Raw genomic sequence first — 18241 nt, forward strand, 5'->3', positions numbered from 1 at the left:
ATTTTGATCTCCTCTTCTGTGCTCCACAGTTCCTGAGTGATGTACTGTATGATCTTATAACTACATAATAGTAATGCACAAATAAAAAGCATGTACAATTTTTGCATAGTTATTTGTATTCAAAATACCGGTAGCATACTATTTTGTTGTTCCGGTGGTATGCCATTTGAAACGCAGACATAGCGTGCTGGTTTGTTAATTCTGGATCCTATTAGCAGCTTCATTAATGAGTGCACAGCAGCCCTACTGGTTAGCCACACAACTTTATTTTAATGTACGCTGACATGTTAGGCAATTCAAATTAGATCAAGAACTCTTTGGACATTTTTGTAATGCCACAGTGTTCATTAGCTGAGGAGCCTGAGTTTACCCACTATGGAGAAGGACCAACTTGTGGTTGTGGTCAGTGGAGGCAGCAGTAATTTTAAGTATAACACAAGCAAGGGACTGTTACAAATGAAAAGCTCTGGTATGATCTGTATTCACAGCAGTGACCAAAGCAAAATACCCTCTCAAACATTTTAATACATTCTTCACTTCCATGATTATTTGTCCAAAATAATATTTTTTTTTTACTTCACATTTGTAACTAACCCATATTTAGTTACATTTTAGTCCTTATTTCTGCATTGTCTTCTGTAGCTTTGTGTTTTTATGTAGCACCAGGGTCCTAGTGTTTAATTTCACTGTGAACAGCATCAGCTATATACTATATAGTCAAAATGACAATAAAAGCTTTTTGACTAGACTTGATAAATACTATATAGGATGATATGTACGATATGTATGATGATAATAGTCGTGTTACACAGTATCTTTGTGCTGTTGTTTCATGTGTGCTAGCTGTTATTGTTGTTATTCAAGTACACTATCTGTATCTGGATTTCAGCTTAAAGCAAGCATGTCCTCAAACAGAACATTTTTTAATACTACCCTCCCACTACGATAGAAATGCCAGCACTGTCATCATAGTCTGTGAATTCTGACAATTCCTCATCTATCCAGTTTAAAATTGGTAAATCATCTAAAGATGTTTGCAAGGCTGTTTATGCATGATATATCTTCTTATTAATTTAGTTTGTTCTATTTGAAAAAATGTAAACACAGTAGTAGCTATGCTACCCTGACCAGACAGTGATTATAGAAATGCATATGACAACTTATGTCTGCATGCCATGTGTCTATTCATATCTGTTTAAAACACATTACCTTGAATCCAATTAATGTATTTACATTTGGTTAAATGCCCCAGGTGGTCCAGCAGCAGGATCCCTCATTGCCGCGTCCTGGGATCTGGCTTAAAACCTAATATGCGGACCACGTGTTCTGCTGTGGTGACCGAAGGAAGAAATTTACATTTGGTTATATCCTGAATGTGTACTGGCCTTGAGCATGGATTTATCCTAATTTGTAGGTATACTGCATGGCAAAAAGTATTTAGGTCTTCCCCAAGGTTAGAATGTGCACAAGGCATGGTCCATGAAGGCATGCTTTGCTAAGGTTCTGTGAAAGAACTACAATAGTCTACACAGACCCCTGACCTCAACCCCTTTGAACACATTTGGGATGAACTCAGATACCAACAGGACCCCTGAGCCAATACCACCTAATCTAATGCTGAATGAGCACAAATCCCTACAGCCACAAAATCTTGGAAAGTTTTCCCTAAATAGTGGAGGTTATTATATTAATATAATAGGGGGACTAAATCTGGGATGGGATGTTTAACAAGCCCATATGAGTGCGATGGTCAGATGTCCACATACTCTATACTACAGTATATACTGTGAAATCATAATTTTTCTGCATGTGGAACAGTTTAAGAATATTAAAGGTGTAATGTAAACACCTTTAATACCTTTAAACACCTTGTGGATGCCGGAGCATTTATATTAGGCTAAAGACAAATATAAATGCTCCGGCATCCACAAGTCACAAGACTACTCCATTCTCACTTGTATACCATGTGCTACTTTTATGAGGAACATAACAGCTTTTATGGACTAACTGATGAAGGCATGAAATGAGGAGTTATATTTCAGCTTACCATAAATGCTGCCACACTACTACTGATTAGTCATTAGACACTGTGGTTTGGAGGACAACCAAAAATAATTTACATTAAAAATATATTCTTAAATACAACTACATTCGCTATTATGGGGACTTAATTAAAATAACAGCACTCATAAAACATTGCCACATAAACTCAATAATAATAATAATTTTTATTTGATATTTATTTTCTCTGAATAGTCTCATGTCAAAGATTAAACATGGTCTATTCTACATAAAAGGTGAAAATGTTTGTTTTTTTGCACCCTGTGTCGTGTCTGCTGTTCAGTGAGAGGTCACACAGAGGACAGTAGGATCCATTACTCTCACCTTGTCTCTTTAACTCTGCCTAAGCGGTGTGTTTATGAGCTTTGGAATCCCGTTCACATCCACCGTCTCAACCCATAATGGATCATGTCTCGTACAGTATATCGTAGCTCAGAGAAAACCACAGTTTGGATAACTGGAATCCCCCGAGCCTGACTCTTGGAGATGAAACAGTCTACTCGTTACAGTGGCTCAATTATTTTTCGACTGACTGAAATTATTAACCACAGAGTTTACATCACTCTTGTCTTGAAATTGTATTAGCTCATTTGAGTGAAAGTGAATGACAATACTGTTTTTTTTTCTTCTCATTATTATTTTACAGAGGCAGCATATACGAGTGAGTCAGCTACCGTACAGTGTGTGAGCCTGCACAGAACCTGCTGATGAATGGGGATGAATGAAACTAAAGGAAGCTGTACTGAGAGATCAAAGCACTTAAAGTTCAAACAGCGCCCGTGCCCAGAAGTCAAATTACTCATAATTTATGCAAACTTTCACCTTAAAACACACTTCCGCTGTTATGACAAATAACAGGCGATAGAGTGAAAACAGTGAAAGTGTCTGATAATTCCTGAGATTTATTCCTTCCACTGAAGAGCATGTTCAGACAACATTCCTATGGTTTCGCTCTAACATGAGACATCGGTTTTTGGGATCTGTGCCAGTTCGAATGCAAGAAAATTTTCAATATTTCAATTCAAATAAATATTGTATAAAATTGTGCTCCTCACTCAGGATAGGTCTGATATCATTTGTAAAGCATGCAAAATAAGCAGTTTCTGTAGAGAAGAATGGATGAAGAATTCCCTCAGCTGCCAGGTATAAGTACATGATTCACAAAGCTGAAACACCACCTACCACTTCTGTTGAGTCTCGGGCCAGCCATGACTGAGGTGCCCTTGAGCAAGGCACCGAACGCCCCAACTGCATAAATGGCTGCCCACTGCTCTGGCTGTGTGTTCACAGTGTGTGTGTGTTCACTGCTGTGTGTGTGCACTTTGGATGGGTCAAATGCAGAGAATGAATTCTGAGTATGGGTCACCGTACTTAGCCGTATGTCACTTCACTCACTCACTAACTGAATTGTATACCTGCTCATTCATGCTGTTATTCAACCACAATAAGCAGCAGCCCACAATCAAACAAACAGGATACTGAGCCGCCTGTACTTCCTCAGAAGGCTAGCGTCCTTCAACATCTGCAAAAAGCTGCTGCAGATGTTCAATCAGACTGTTGTGGAGAATGCCCTCTTTTATGTGGTGGTGTGTTGGTGAGGCAGCATAAAGAATAAGGATGCCTCACATCTGGACAAGCTGGTGAGAAAGGCAGGCTTTGTTATGGGCACAGACATGGACAGCCTGACATCTGTGGTAGGTCAAGGGATGCTGAACAGGCTCCTGTCAATCATGGACAATCCACTGCATCCAATGCACATCACCACAACATGGGGCACGGTGGCCGAGAAGTGCAAAACGCATTAACAAATCCGAATACAAGTTAACAAATCCGAAAACAAGTTAACTAATCCGAAAACACATTAACAAATCCGAAAACACAACGACAAGTCAGACAACCTGAAAAAGGTAGGCATCGTTTGCGAATGGAAACTTACCGATCATCGGACAAGACACCTTTCATTCACCTGTATATCTTGAATGACAGGTCTCTTGTCCGATGATCGGTAAGTTTCCATTCACAAACTATACCTACCTTCTCCGGGTTGTCTGAATCGTTGCACGAAACACATTAACAAATCCGAAAACACAACGACAATTCAGACAACCTGGAAGAGGTTGGTATAGTTTGTGATTGGAACTTATCAATCATTGGACAAGACACCTGTCACTCAAGGTATACATGAAGTTGAATAGTCTGCCGCAGGGAAAAGTTGGAATGGATGGATGGAATGGATTACTGAATCAGAATCAGCTTTATTGCCAGGCATGTTTACACATGCGAGGAATTTGTTTTAGTGACATAATCTTCACAGTGTAACAGGATGTCATATGCAGTATAGAAGAGATTGTATGTACACATTTACAGGTGTGAAATGTGCAGTTTAAATAAACATATGAAATATACATATGCAAATAAGTATACAATCTGTATGTACACATGTGCAATTGTGAAATGTGTAGTTGAAGTAAACAGTACAGACAATATGTATGCATGTATGTACAGAGTGCAAGTATGAAATGTGCAATTGAGGTATACATAGTGCAAATATTAGGAGTTGTGTGTTCCATGGTGTTAATTGTTCATCAGGTGGATTGCTTGAGGGAAGAAACTGTTCCTATATCTGGTTGTTCTGGAGCTCAGGGCTCTGTAGCGCCAACCAGATGGCAACAGTTCAAAGAGGGAGTGTGCTGGATGTGAGGGGTCCAGAGTGATTTTCTTTGCTCTTTTGCTCACTCTGGAGGAGTACAGGTCTTGGAGAGTGGGGAGAGTTGTGCCAATGATTCCCTCAGCAGTCCGGACTACCCTTGTAGTCTTCTGAGATCGAATTTGGTGGCTGAGCTGAACCAAACAGTTACTGAGGTGCAGAGGATGGATTCAATCGAAGTACAACCTCTGCTGAGCCTTTTTCACAATGGAGTCAATGTGAATGTCCCACTTCAGGTCCTGGGAGATTGTGGTTCCCAGGAATCTGAATGAATCCACTGCTGTGACAATGCTGTCCATGATGGTTAGTGGGGGAAGAGCAGGGGGGTTTCTCCTGAAGTCCACTATCAACTCCACTGTCTTAAGCGTGTTCAGCTCCAGGTTGTTAAGGCTGCACCAGACAGCCAGCCGCTCAACCTCCAGTCTGTAAGCAGACTCGTCACCGTCCCAGATGAGGCCGATCAGTGTGGTGTCGTCTGCAAACTTCAGGAGCTTGACAGATGGGTCATTAGAGGTGCAGTCATTCGTGTACAGAGAGAAGAGTAGTGGGGAGAGAACACAGCCCTGGGGGGCGCCAGTGCTGACGGTGCGGGTGCTTGATTTGAGTTTACCCAGTCGCACTAGCTGCTGCCTGTCTGTCAGAAAGCTGGTGATCCACTGACAGACAGAGGAGGGCACGGAGAGCTGGGTTAATTTGGGCTGTAGGAGTGATGAGATGATGGTGTTAAAGGCAGAGCTGAAGTCCACAAACAGGATCCTCACATAAGTCCCTGGTCTGTCTAGATGCTGCAGAACATAATGCAGTCCCATATTGACTGCATCATTCACAGACCTGTTTGGTAGCTGTGTGGTAGCTCAGTGGTTAAGGTGTTGGGCTACTGATCGGAAGGTCTTGGGTTCGACCCCAGGTCCACCAAGCTGCCACTGCTGGGCCCCTGAGCAAGGCCCTTAACCCTCAGTTGCTCAGTTGTAAGTCACTCTGGATAAGGGTGTCTGCCAAATGCCGTAAATGTAAATGTAAATGTTTGCTCTGTAGGCAAACTGCAGGGGGTCCAGTAAGGGTCCAGTGATGTCCTTCAGATAGGCCAGAACCAGTCTTTCAAATGATTTCATGACCACAGATGTTAGAGCCACAGGTCTGTAGTCATTAAGTCTGGTGATTTTGGGTTTCTTTGGGACGGGGATGATGGTGGAGCTTTTGAAGCATGAGGGTACTTCACACAGCTCCAGTGACATGTTGAATATCCGCGTGAAGATGGGGGCCAGCTGATCAGCACAGGCTTTCAGACAGGCTAGTGAAACACTGTCTGGGCCTGGAGCCTTTCTTCTTTTGGTCTTCCTGAAGACCTGACACACATCATCTTCACTGAACTGGATTGAAGGTGTGACTGATTCGGGGGTTACGGAAGGTGAGAATTGGGCTTTTTCAAAACTACAGTACAGGTCGTCTGCCAGTTGTTGATTCACCACAGTGCTTGGTGATGGTGTCGTGTAGTTGGTGATGGCTTTCAGATCTTTCCACATAACTTAATCCACAGAATTAACTGTGGATTAATTCTGTTATTTACTTATATTTAATATGTCTGAATTGTCATTGTGTTTTTGGATTTGTTAATGTTTTTGCACTTCTCGGCCATCGTAATGGGGGGGCTGACCCATTCAATGTCCGGTCAATGTCCTAGAATTTTCTTCCCATATCTATGTGTATTTGGAAGGTTTATTCTAAAACATGCCTGTAGGTGGATTGGTGACTCTAAACTCCCACTAGATATGAATGTGTGAATAAGGGGTTCCAAGGATTAGGTCTGAATTCACAACCCTAACCAGGTTAAAGGAGGAAGGAGCAAGACTATTTGGCATCTTGGAGCTACTCTGCAGTGCAGATAGAGGCTGTTGACGTCAGAATAGTCTAGTGTAGGATATCGTTTGGAGAGAAGACTGACTGCAAATTTTCTCTCAGGGTAACAGGAATAGCTGAGGTTAGATTTTAAAATGTGTGAGTTCTAAATGTATTTGTCCTGAAGATATTTTAGCCTAAAAATAATATTACATGCTAGGATTCGATCATTTGAGCAAAAATTCAATCTTAAATTTCTATAAAGTAATTTCACAGTTTATACTGTAACTCCCTGTAATACACTCTATCTTATCACAGCTTTACTAAAATCATGTGCTATACGGTTAAATCAACATCTAAAGTTAAGTGAACTCAGAGCACACAAGTGGCCAATTAGCTGCTTTACAGTTGTTTGTCCAGCTGTTAGTATCACGTGGCAAAACTTCCCAAGACAAAGTTCTCATCTCAGGCAAAAATAACCAGTCCAAATCTTTGTTAATCAAAGCTTTTGTTAATCATTGTCCACACCTGGGTTTATTCATGGTTTATGTACAGTTATGAAAGATTCGTGTAATTCACCTGACAATGAACAATTTCACTGATTTCAATCCACAGAAAATTTGACTCACTTCCAAATATCAGAGGCAACAGAAATTATACCATGGCTAACACTGTGTTGCCCAGATGGATGGCTTCAATACTTCTGTTCTGCTTTAAGCAGACATGATGCTCCTTGCTGGCTTAAAGCCCCAGATGGAGAAGGGCTCACAGAGTCCTTATTGTCCGCATTGTGTGTCAGAGTCTTGCCTCTGAGAACTCTCTGACGGAAGCTGGAAGCAGAGTACACTCAGTAAGCGACACTGAACAGATAATCATGTCCCCCAGCTGTTTGGAAACCCACAGTCAAGCAGCACACCCAGGGAGTCATCTTTCCTTGAAAGGCCTCAGTAAACTAAAGTGAATTTCAGTTCTGCGAATACATGCCTGACTCACGCGTTGACGTACAGATGTTTGCAAATGTTGTGCCGATTTGTTCCGAAGATTTGTTCCAACATGCAAATGAGCATGCTGGGAAAGGAAAGAATGGCTGCACATTCAGAATGAAGAGACCATGTGGTGCATGGTCATTTCTGGTACATTTATCTCCATTTCTGCTTCATGAAATAATTCAGATTGCAGATGAACAGAACAGAAATCAAGAAGATTAAAGGATATTTCAGGGGAGTCCAAAAACCATATAGGGAGCAGAGTATTGAGATTGCAGTAAAGCCTGGGAAGAGCATGGGAATGGAATTATCAGTGTATATAAAATCACTGGGTATCATGAGATGTACTGTATCTAATCAGACATGGCATGTCAATGAAATTGATCTGTTCCAAACAGAGCAGCTCACTATGTACATCTAGCAAACAGGTTACCTCACGTATGTCCCATGTATACTTAAATCATTTAATAACATCAGTGTTTCTTTTTAAAGAAAAATAGGCCATTAATTTATGCTTATGCACAAGCTGTTTTTAGATTACATCTGCCATTAGTCCAATGCTCTACAAGGCTAACGATCTCAGTACGATGGGGAAAAAAAAAAGATTTTATCTTCCATGACCAAAATCTCAGGAACTCTTATAAAGCATACAATCTTAATCTAATACATTTGGTTCTCCTACATGTTGCCGTAAACCTGTGCGCACATTTCTTTTTGTTCCTCATCACTGCATGTGGTCGTCAGAAAGACTGCCCTACTTTTGCCAACCAACAGTGCGTCTCTGTAGTAAGCGCTGTGAGAAAGCGTGGAGAGAAGCTATCACTGTGCCTTTATCACAACCACATGGGCTTATAGCTGCCCCATATGGCCAGAGTTAAGGAGCTAAAGGGGAAGACTCCCAGCTAGTTTACATACACTATTTAGATTCTCCCTGCAAAGAATGATCTACTGGTAACAGGAGAAGGGATCCCATGGGGATTTCAATCCTGTGATAAGGCATTGTATTAGCTTGTTCCCGTAAAAATAAAATAAATAAATAAAAGGATTCTTACGTTTTTGTTTAAACATATAGCATAAAATCAATTAACGCTCAAATTTTGGTGACACAGGACTATGTTCTTCAGTGGAAGAAGACAGGAGCAGTCTGTTTTTCTCCACAGCCAGGTATCACGTTGTAATGGTGCCCGGTGTTGATTACATACAAGGCGTTTGAGCTCCTGTGCCCAAGCACGTTCATTGTGTGGTAATCGTGTTGTCACTGTGCAACAGTAATCCAACACTTGCCCTCATCCAGGCCGGCATCTGAGGCTACCTCTCCAGGGATTCAGTATTACCTACGGGCCTCTCAGTTTGTGTCTGAGAGGAGCGCGCTGTTTGTTCCCACAAACTCTATTACTTATTACTTCTATTACTTTTTTGTACCCAGGGAAATTTAAGAGCCAGGGAACCAAAGTGGCATTTAAGCACCAGGGAAGGGGACGGGCGGGGGTTGAGGGGTTTTGCTCACTGAAGTCCTCATAAACCATTCACTTCAGTTAAGACCAGGTGAACCTACAGGTGGGTATAATGAATTGCAGACAGAAGGCCTTCCTGATTAGGATTTGGAAAATATGACGAAATCCAACCTACTGGTTTTATGAAAACGTTAACAACTTTTCTCTTTAACAACCATTAATCACTCAAAGCGCAAGCAAACAGGTTTAACTGTGTGTTAATCACACTATCCAGTGTCACTCACATGAAGATGGCTCCCTTTTTGCATCGGTTTTCTTCCTCATGATGTCTCTGGGGGTTTTTCCTTTCCACTGTCGCCTTTGGCTTGCTCATTATGGATACATTTATATATAACTGGCATTTGCCTGTTCTGTTATTCTTTGAATAGTTAAAAACACTTAGATATTTAGAATCCTTGATAGTTTATCCTCTTCTAATATAAAGAACACTAATAGGGGATCGTTTTCCCCAAGAATATATTAGTTTTAAAACCTTTCATTCTTATACTTAATCTGCCAAACTAGTAATTTTGGTAAAATCCACACACAGTCACAACTCTGTCTAATATAAACTGTAAATTACAAAAACAGGGGGGCACAGTGGCTTAGTGGTTAGCACGTTTGCCTCACACCTCCAGGGTTGGGGGCTCAATTCCCACCTCCGCCTTGTGTGTGTGGAGTTTGCATGTTCTCCCAGTGCGTCTGGGGTTTCCTCCGGGTACTCCGGTTTCCTCCACCGGTCCAAAGACATGCATGGTAGGTTGATTGGCATCTCTGGAAAAATTGTCCGTAGTGTGTGATTGCATGAGTAAATGAGTGTGTGTGTGTGTGTGCGCCCTGCGTTGGGTTGGCACTCCGTCCAGGGTGTATCCTGCCTTGATGCCCGATGACGATTGAGATGGGCACAGGCTCCCCGTGACCCGAGAAGTTCAGATAAGCGGTAGAAAATGAATGAATTACAAAAACTCCTGATAAATTAAATATGTCACATATTTAACATAAAAGTATGTCTAGACAACCTTTACATCCTACTTTCAAAAGGAAACTTGTGCTATGAAGCATACCTTTCTTTTCAGTAGATTTAGCACCAATTACAGGATCTAAACAAATTAATTGCAATCATGATAAACTTGAAAACCCAAATACAATTCTTTTTACTTTTAAATCAGAGTGCTAGCTTTAATTCCTAAATTCTCTAATGGATAACTTACAATCAGGACATGCATAAAATAATGATCTTGGAATGACTAGCATCTGTGGAGTTGCTGTTGAGTCCAAGCTCACAGGAAGCCAAACGGGGTCCTGTGTCCTACAAAGAAAAGCATCTAATTATGAGTGAGCAGTAAAACCACACAGGCCAATTTATAGTAATAAGGAAAGTAAACTAATGACCAAAGCCCTGGTATTGGAATAAAAACCACCCGTGTGTGTGGTAACAAATGAATACCAGACATTTCCAACATGGAGATTTTCCTCATTGTCATATACAGCTAGAACATCTCCTGCTAACTAAACAGGTATATCATCAGGAATTGATCACAAGCAATCTGTCTGCAATCAGATGTATAACAAGCCCATGTTACAAGGAAGTTATTTGTAGATAAAGCTGCTGCAGACCCAAAGGGCAACTTGAGTGCCTTGTTCACACAGGAGGCAGTCTTGGCAAATGCATACTGTATGTGTGTGTGGTTTGTAAAGCCAGTTGCAAATGCACACAATTCAGCAAATTGGGAATGTAATTACAGTGTGTGTGTCTAGGTTTACTGTTCAGATGGCAGATTAAATTCAACTGGCCTAGACTGAGACCATGTAAGACAAAAAAGATTTTACATCAACTTACTGTATCATCTCATTGTATTTGCATATTGTTGTATCTCATATAGCAACGTGTAATGTAAAAGGCTTGGCACACACACATTATGTATGTATGTATGTATGTATGTATGTGTGTGTGATATATATATATATATATATATATATATAAAATAAATTAATCATCACAATTTAGGAAACATCACAATTTAATTTGAAACATTTTTTTCCACAGTTGGAAAATGTCATTCATTGGAAATAAAAAAAAGGCTTAAACATACTTGCTAAACAAACATACTCTTGTGACACTAAATGAAGTTATTTCATTAACCAACCATTGAATTTCACTTTCTATGCAGTTTACAAACATACCCAAAATAAATGCTCATTTTTTTTTGTCTATGAAATCAATAATCTGTTTGTAGGCCAATATTTTGTCCTACAAATCTACATTAAATCCACTTTGTCTTAAATGTGTGAAACATTGTCCTTATTTTGTTGCAACATTTTTTTTAGTACAAATCTTTTAACAGTTAAAAAAAAAATCTGAAGAATGTTTGCATGACGAAAAAGGAAGTAACATGTTACACGATAGACCAAAATGTCATACAAGGAACATCATGCAGAGGGTGAGGATTTACCTGCATATCAATGTGACTCACTTTCATTAATTTTGAAGGTATCTTTCATTTCCAGCATTTCTTTACTCATGCTTTTGCACAGAACTGTACATTCTACTGTAACAAAAATACAATTATAACAGCACCAAATAAAGATTTATATAGTCTATGTGCAGTATCTCCTTTAAGCAGCTTTTGATATATAGAATGTAGGAATATCAAGTTAGATGTCGACATACTTTAACAGTCACCAGAGGAACCTTTTGGTTCTTCCTCTCCACATCTTTCCTGGATTGTAGCATCTGCCAGCAAAACACTCACAAACACACAAAACTATACACACAGAACACATAAACCATACAGACGTGTGTGTGTGTGTATAAAGAGAGAGAGAGAGAGAGAGAGAGAGAGAGAGAGAGAGAGAGAGAGAGAGAGAGAGAGAGAGAGAGAGAGAGAGAGATGGCAGACAGAATAAGTAACAGAATATAGACTCTGATTCTGTGGGAGTTTGCTACACTCTACTGGAGTGTTAATGTATAACAGTAAAATCAGCCCTTTTCCACACACTTAAGACACCAATCAGTAAATAGACTCCATTATCAGTCTGTTATCTGATTTTGTACAAATACATAAACATGCTTTCTGAAAAATCATTAAAAACAATTTTGCCCATGTTTCAGATTTTGATTAATGTTTAAGAATAAGAGATCTTTGACAAGCCTGATTAGAATCTTTTGTTCTTCTAATAAGTGAATAATGGTTTCCATCCCTGGTCATGCAGGACCTCTGCTCCAACACCCCAATGCCATCTCTTGGTAATCAGTTGATTAGTTGGGTCAGGCGTGCTGGAGAACAAAATTTGCAGGGGTCCTTTTGCCCCCAGAGTTCAGAATCACGTTATCTCTCTGTAGAGTCATTTAAACGGACATTAAAACTTTATGAATCTCTCCCTAATTCCTACTGAGTTTCTGGTTATTGTCTCTGTGGGACTGTCAAGACTGCACTTCAATTGTGTTGCCCAATGCCCAAATGTGTTTAATATCCTGAATCAACTCTATTGCTTAACATTAAAACTCTGGCTTACAACATATGAGAAGGATTTATCCAAAGCTCATACATTTTCCAGCTAAATGATGCAAATGAAACACGTAGGAGCTCTGGCAGTGCATCACACACACACACACACACACATCTATGATGCTGCTTTAAGGTTGGGTAACATTTCTTTTATCTTTTTTACACACTATGCAATTGAGAGTTAAAGGCCTGGCTAAGGGGCCCAGCAGTTGCAGCCTGGTGGATGAACTCACAACCTTCCGATTGGTAATCCAACACCTTAACCACTAGGCTACCACATCCCCACATTTCTTTTGTTTTGTACACTAACTTTCGATGTGTTCAGCTGCACTCCCTGTTAGCATTGTAACGGTTTCAAACTCACATTAAAAAGTGAAATATAAAATATGTTCTACTGTTAACATTTGCTTTGTTTTTAGGGTATAAGTATAACCATGGGATGTATTGGATGGATGCACCTGTTTAAAAATGCATGCGTTGAAACTGAACAAAGCAAGAAATGCTAATTAATTATTAACCTTTAGAATAAACTAGTAAATAAAAACTAGTCATATTTCAGATTATCTGACTGATGTGTAAATAACATAATATGCTAGCAAAGTGATTTGCCCATAATTCTGATCCCTCCAATAGTCCTTCACTTTATCATCATTTATGAATTAACAAATAGGTCTACGCCAGATTCTGAAGTACACTGGTCACATCTTAGTCAAGATCTACAATATCCAATCATCATATTACATCAAATCAGATTTATTGCATAATATGTAAATATTAAATTGTTACCTTTAGAACTGAAAACGTGTCATGTGGAAGCCTGAGGTTTAAACCCCTACATGTGAGCTTCTCTTCTCCTCACAATGTTCCATTACACCTCAGAGAGCCACTGCTAAGCAGCTGATAAGAGGAGTAAGCAAAAGCCTAAGGCACCCAGCACATGGACTGAGGATTACACTTGTACATGGTCCAGTAATTTCAAGAAAATCCAGTTTATGTGGGGGGCTTAATAACTTTATTGAGTTTCATACTCAGTTCAGTCAAATTTATTGGCCAAACATCAACCATTTATATATATTTTTCCATATAAACTGGGAATGTATCAAGTATAGACTATGAAAGTGCAAATAACATTTTAAGGATTAATCACTTAACAATATAAATTTTTAAAATGGGTTACAAAATGTGCTTGCCTTTTTTCCCCTCCAATTGCCTGCAGTGAAACCCAAATTGCATTTTTTTTTCTTTCAAGAAAATAGAACTCGTGTATTTTGATATAATGCACAGCATACTGTCACATAAATGACGTGTCACTTCACATCTAAACAGATGAAAAGAACCTACCGAATGCTTCACTATGTTAGATCCATCACTTTGGCAACATACATTACTGCTTACTGAAGAAATACTGCAGGTTACTTAGTCGATTCTATGTAGGTATCAAAAGAAAAAGAAAATCCCTTCAAAGCATTTTGTACTACATGAGGATACAAACTACATGAGACAATGTCACATGTAAAAGTACAGTGTTTGTTATTCTATCATCACTACAATCTATGGAGTTGGATTTGGATTGATGATCTAGCAATACAGCAAATTTTCCTCAGCAATGCAAACCTGCATTCATATATACCTTTACAATTTGGGACTCTCTTTTCAATGAAGTGTGAATTTACCGCATTCAGAATGTTACCGATGGCGTTCAGGATTAATAAAATGGCAGTTTAGACTGAGCTTTTGGCCAGGGGAGGTGTATAGAAATAGATGACCATACCAAAAAGCTTGCTGTTTGTTTCATTAAAAGGCTATTAACAAAAGAAAATCACTTCAGTAGTAACAATTAATTAGTTTATAGCGCTTTTTTCTTTCCTTTTTTTTTTTTTTTTTAAAGTGGCACAGTAAAAGGACTGGGGGTTTTTTTGACACATGGACAAAAAAATTGGCTTTCATTCATTTTTTAGACATTATCCATTATTTCAGTTGTTTTTTGTTTTTTTTATGAAACACATTCAAATTCAATTCAAATAAATAGAAAATCAATCAATTTCACAATATATTAGGTCTGGCGCTTTACATTATAGATGAAGCACAATGGCATCACGTACTGTACACACATCATCTTGAACACTCAAGTCATATTTTAATCACCACTAAAACTGGTTTGGATAAAAGATAGAGGGGGAAAAAATATATATATCAGCAGTGATCCCACACAAGCCTGTGTTAATAACCGTTTTATAAAAAGCTCTGGAGATGGAGCCCAGAGACTAAATAAAGGGTGGTCGAGAATATAGAAAAATGTTAATACAAATGCTAAATCTGGAGACGGTTACTTCCATTGCCAGTGTAAACTACAGCGCAGCGTAGTTTAAGGTAGCACGCATCATTCATTGAGCACTCGAGGGATGTGGCAATAAATAAGATGGAAGGTTCAGGGACAAGGCACTGTAATAAGTTGCGTAGTGTAACCATTGCAGTGTTCCTGCACAGGACGAATTCGACATTACTTTTCATTTTTAAATACCAGTAGCATATTACAGTGATCAGGTTTGACCAAAGAAATGAAGAGTTTGCGACTGGAACAACCGCGCTTTGCTTCGCCATGATCAACACCCTCAGAATAGCCCAGCTCTCCAAAGGAAGCCGCTAGAGTTAATATCTCCAATACTATACACTAGTTTTAAAGGAAGGGTTGTGTTTACAAGAAGGCTGTTTAGCCCTCAGCAGCAGGCACAGTCAACACACTGTCCACTGTGTGCATGATCTCTGCATGTGCTGACCAGTGTTTATGGCACCTACAGTAACATCTATCACTAATATGGCAGGTCTTTCACAAAAAAAAATAAAAAACCTAAAAAAAAAAAATAGAAGAAGCTGGAGAAAAAAAAAACCTGCTCAAGTTGCACTGGATATTCACACGAACCAGTCTGTCAAACCGAACAGTCCTGTTCCACACTGTAGACCTTTTCCTGTCAAGGAGATCTGGCAGTTCTATAATGAAGATCACTACCCTAATTATTCCCTGCCACAGACTACAGGCAGACATATTTTGTTCAGTTGGCGGTTTCTGGTTCAACTGCTTTCGTTTCATACTCCTTCACTTCGTCAAGACTGTGAAACAGAGTCCGCTTCTAATTAGAAAATTACACATCATGTCCTCAAAGCACAAAAACACAGGCCTGCAGCAAGAGACACCAGACAGGTTTCAAGACAATTTCAGTGTTCTTAAAATAGGGTTTCAGCCGATTTCTAATTATATCAGTATACGAATGAATCCCTTCTCACGATTGATGCCTTTGTCAGGTTATTCACATCAAAAGTGGTTACAGAGGTGGAGGAAGAGGAGGCTTGATTTCATACAAGGTGCACTTGACCCTCCCACTCAGAAGAGCTGCTGCTTGGCTGTTCAGGTTCCGAATCGCCCTTTAGGGCGTCGCCGTGGTGGCTTGGCTGAGAGGCGCCAAGGGTTTCGCTCATCTGGGGCACAAGAGCAGTTGCAGCTGGCACATCTACACTCACCAGGTCCAGCTGAGTGGGTCTGATGGGTTCCCTTTCCTGCATACTGCTGTACTCACATTCCTCTTGCTTGCCTTCTGCTGTCCACTGCTGGAAGGGCTTTTCTGATGTCTGATCGGACTCGAGCTGAGTGCCAAACTCTGGATCTAAAGAAGTGGCTGAAGGAACCAAACTGATGTTCTGAGGGTTCATGTCATGGAACCAGGCCATGATGTTGCCCAAAAGATTAGCATTGTCAGCAGAGTCAAACTCGGCAGAGTCCACTTGTCCTGTCGGAGACGGAAAAGGGCCTCCGGTGGGCTCGCGGCTGGGATTACCCACAATGTTAAAGCGTTGAGGAACATTCTGACCGCTTATGTTTCCCAGCTTCTTTAGACTGTCTCCGAGCTCCAGAAGCTCAGAACTGCTCAGTGCAGCACGAGGAACATCCACGCCATGGAGCAACGGGTCCAGTCTGGAGGGCAGAGAAGTGCCGATGGCCCCCAGAGATGCCTCGTGAGCCAACAGCTCCTGGGTATCTACAGCACCTCCATCCCCCATGGCCATTCCAGTCTCCTGCAGAGAGAGCTGGATGGCCAGCAGGATGTTAGGATCATCTTCATCCAAGGAGCTGTGGGGCTGCAGGACAGAAGAAAAGTATTACTCATTGTAAATTCTCAGAATAGAATTCTCACACACAAAGAAAAAGAAAAAAAAACAACTTACCATTGGTAATCCTTGCCTCTGACTACAACCAACTTGATCTGAATCTGGCAAGAAAAAAAAGAAAAGTAAAGAAAAATGAGAGAGATGGAAATCAACTCGCAAGAAACTTCTATGACATTAATTTTCAGCACTTATCCACAATTCCAGAAAGAGTGTGTAAAGCAGTAAAGCACTTTATCCTACTAAAGGATGTTTCAAGTTTTAAAAGCACACTGCAGATTTTACACTTCTGGAAGTTACCTAAATTGTTGGGGTTGGGCTCATCAGAGTCTGGAGTGTTGCTGCGCAGACTAGTCATGTCTCCACGCCTGCGCTGTCTGTGTCTGCGTCTGTACTGGAACTCTGCATACTCCTACAGCGTAACACAAAACAGAACGCACTCAACCACTTCAGAGAAGCTGTTGAGCCCATGCACAGAAGACTCAACCCCTAACCCTGCTGAAGAAGAGCCTGTTAAATACATTCAGGGGAAAATCTCAAAACAACCTCCACAAAAACTGCTACACAAATCCAGACCTGTATGACCACAGCACATCTGACAGGCTAGCATAAAAATAATAATAAAACAACTACAGTGGCCGTCCAGGACTGGACTTGTAGATGGTATACAGTATGTGGTAACTACTTGTTTTGTGAAACCATCATGAACAATGGTTTAGACTAAGCAAACAAAAAAAGCTGCGGTTTCTATTTTATCAGTATGCCAGGCAATTTATAAAGGAAAATACAAGCCAAAAAAGTAGACACAGATATTTGTTCTGTAAACATCATAAGATTTACTATAAGAAACTAGACTGCACTCAAAGCTGCATGCAAAAAAAAAAAAGGCCCAAAACATGTCACACTGCTTCGGTAATCAGTGCACATCATGGATAAGAAGTAGTCCTTTCCTCCCATCTTATCGGCTTTATAATTATAATATATAACGTTTTAGGCCAACAAAACAAACAAAGGGTGAAACACCTAAACCATTTCACATGTTTAAATCTCACCATGTCATATTGACGGAGCTCCGATATTCAAAAAAACAGTATGTACATGGCTGCTTCATGTACATGCTTTGCAAAGGAATGGTGCAGATTTTCAACAGTACCAAAGAAACAAAACAAAGGTAATATTCTCTCAGGCATGAGATCTTTTTTTGTAAAGTCAACTGCAGAGTACAAAACCAAAAAGAGAAGCATGCTGCCAAATAAAAGAGCGAACAATGAAAAGAGTGATGGAGTGCAGATGACGGGTGCCATTCTGTTGCTGATGCTGCCATCCCTAAAATGGAAGAATATTGGGGGGGAGGGAGGATAAGAAGGGTGGGGGGTGTGGGGGGTTGGATGGGTTCAGTAATACCTGCCGCTGGCCTCCTGCATTTTGAATGTGGACTCTCGGATCAATTCCCCCGAGAATTGCCTGACTCCCCTGGATCTTTAGATTAGA

General features: G+C 40.2%; 1 protein-coding gene across 3 annotated transcripts in view; it reads right to left on the minus strand.

Moving 5' to 3' along the window:
- Window positions 1-12417: 12417 nt before the first annotated feature.
- The window catches only part of ankib1b (ankyrin repeat and IBR domain containing 1b), a 29144-nt gene continuing 23320 nt past the window's right edge, over window positions 12418-18241 (minus strand). For 2 of the 3 annotated variants that reach the window (XM_027148783.2, XM_027148785.2), the window contains exons 18-21: window positions 18155-18229; window positions 17051-17162; window positions 16811-16854; window positions 12418-16723 (exon numbers count right to left, since the gene is read on the minus strand). In XM_027148783.2, the coding sequence (XP_027004584.1) occupies window positions 15944-16723; window positions 16811-16854; window positions 17051-17162; window positions 18155-18229 (1011 nt within the window). In that variant the 3' untranslated portion in view covers window positions 12418-15943. The remainder of the gene's footprint in view (window positions 16724-16810; window positions 16855-17050; window positions 17163-18154; window positions 18230-18241) is intronic. The other variant, XM_027148786.2, reaches the window with a different exon arrangement.

The sequence above is a fragment of the Tachysurus fulvidraco genome, chromosome 3, assembly GCF_022655615.1.
Source record: "Tachysurus fulvidraco isolate hzauxx_2018 chromosome 3, HZAU_PFXX_2.0, whole genome shotgun sequence".
Lineage (NCBI taxonomy): Eukaryota > Metazoa > Chordata > Actinopteri > Siluriformes > Bagridae > Tachysurus > Tachysurus fulvidraco.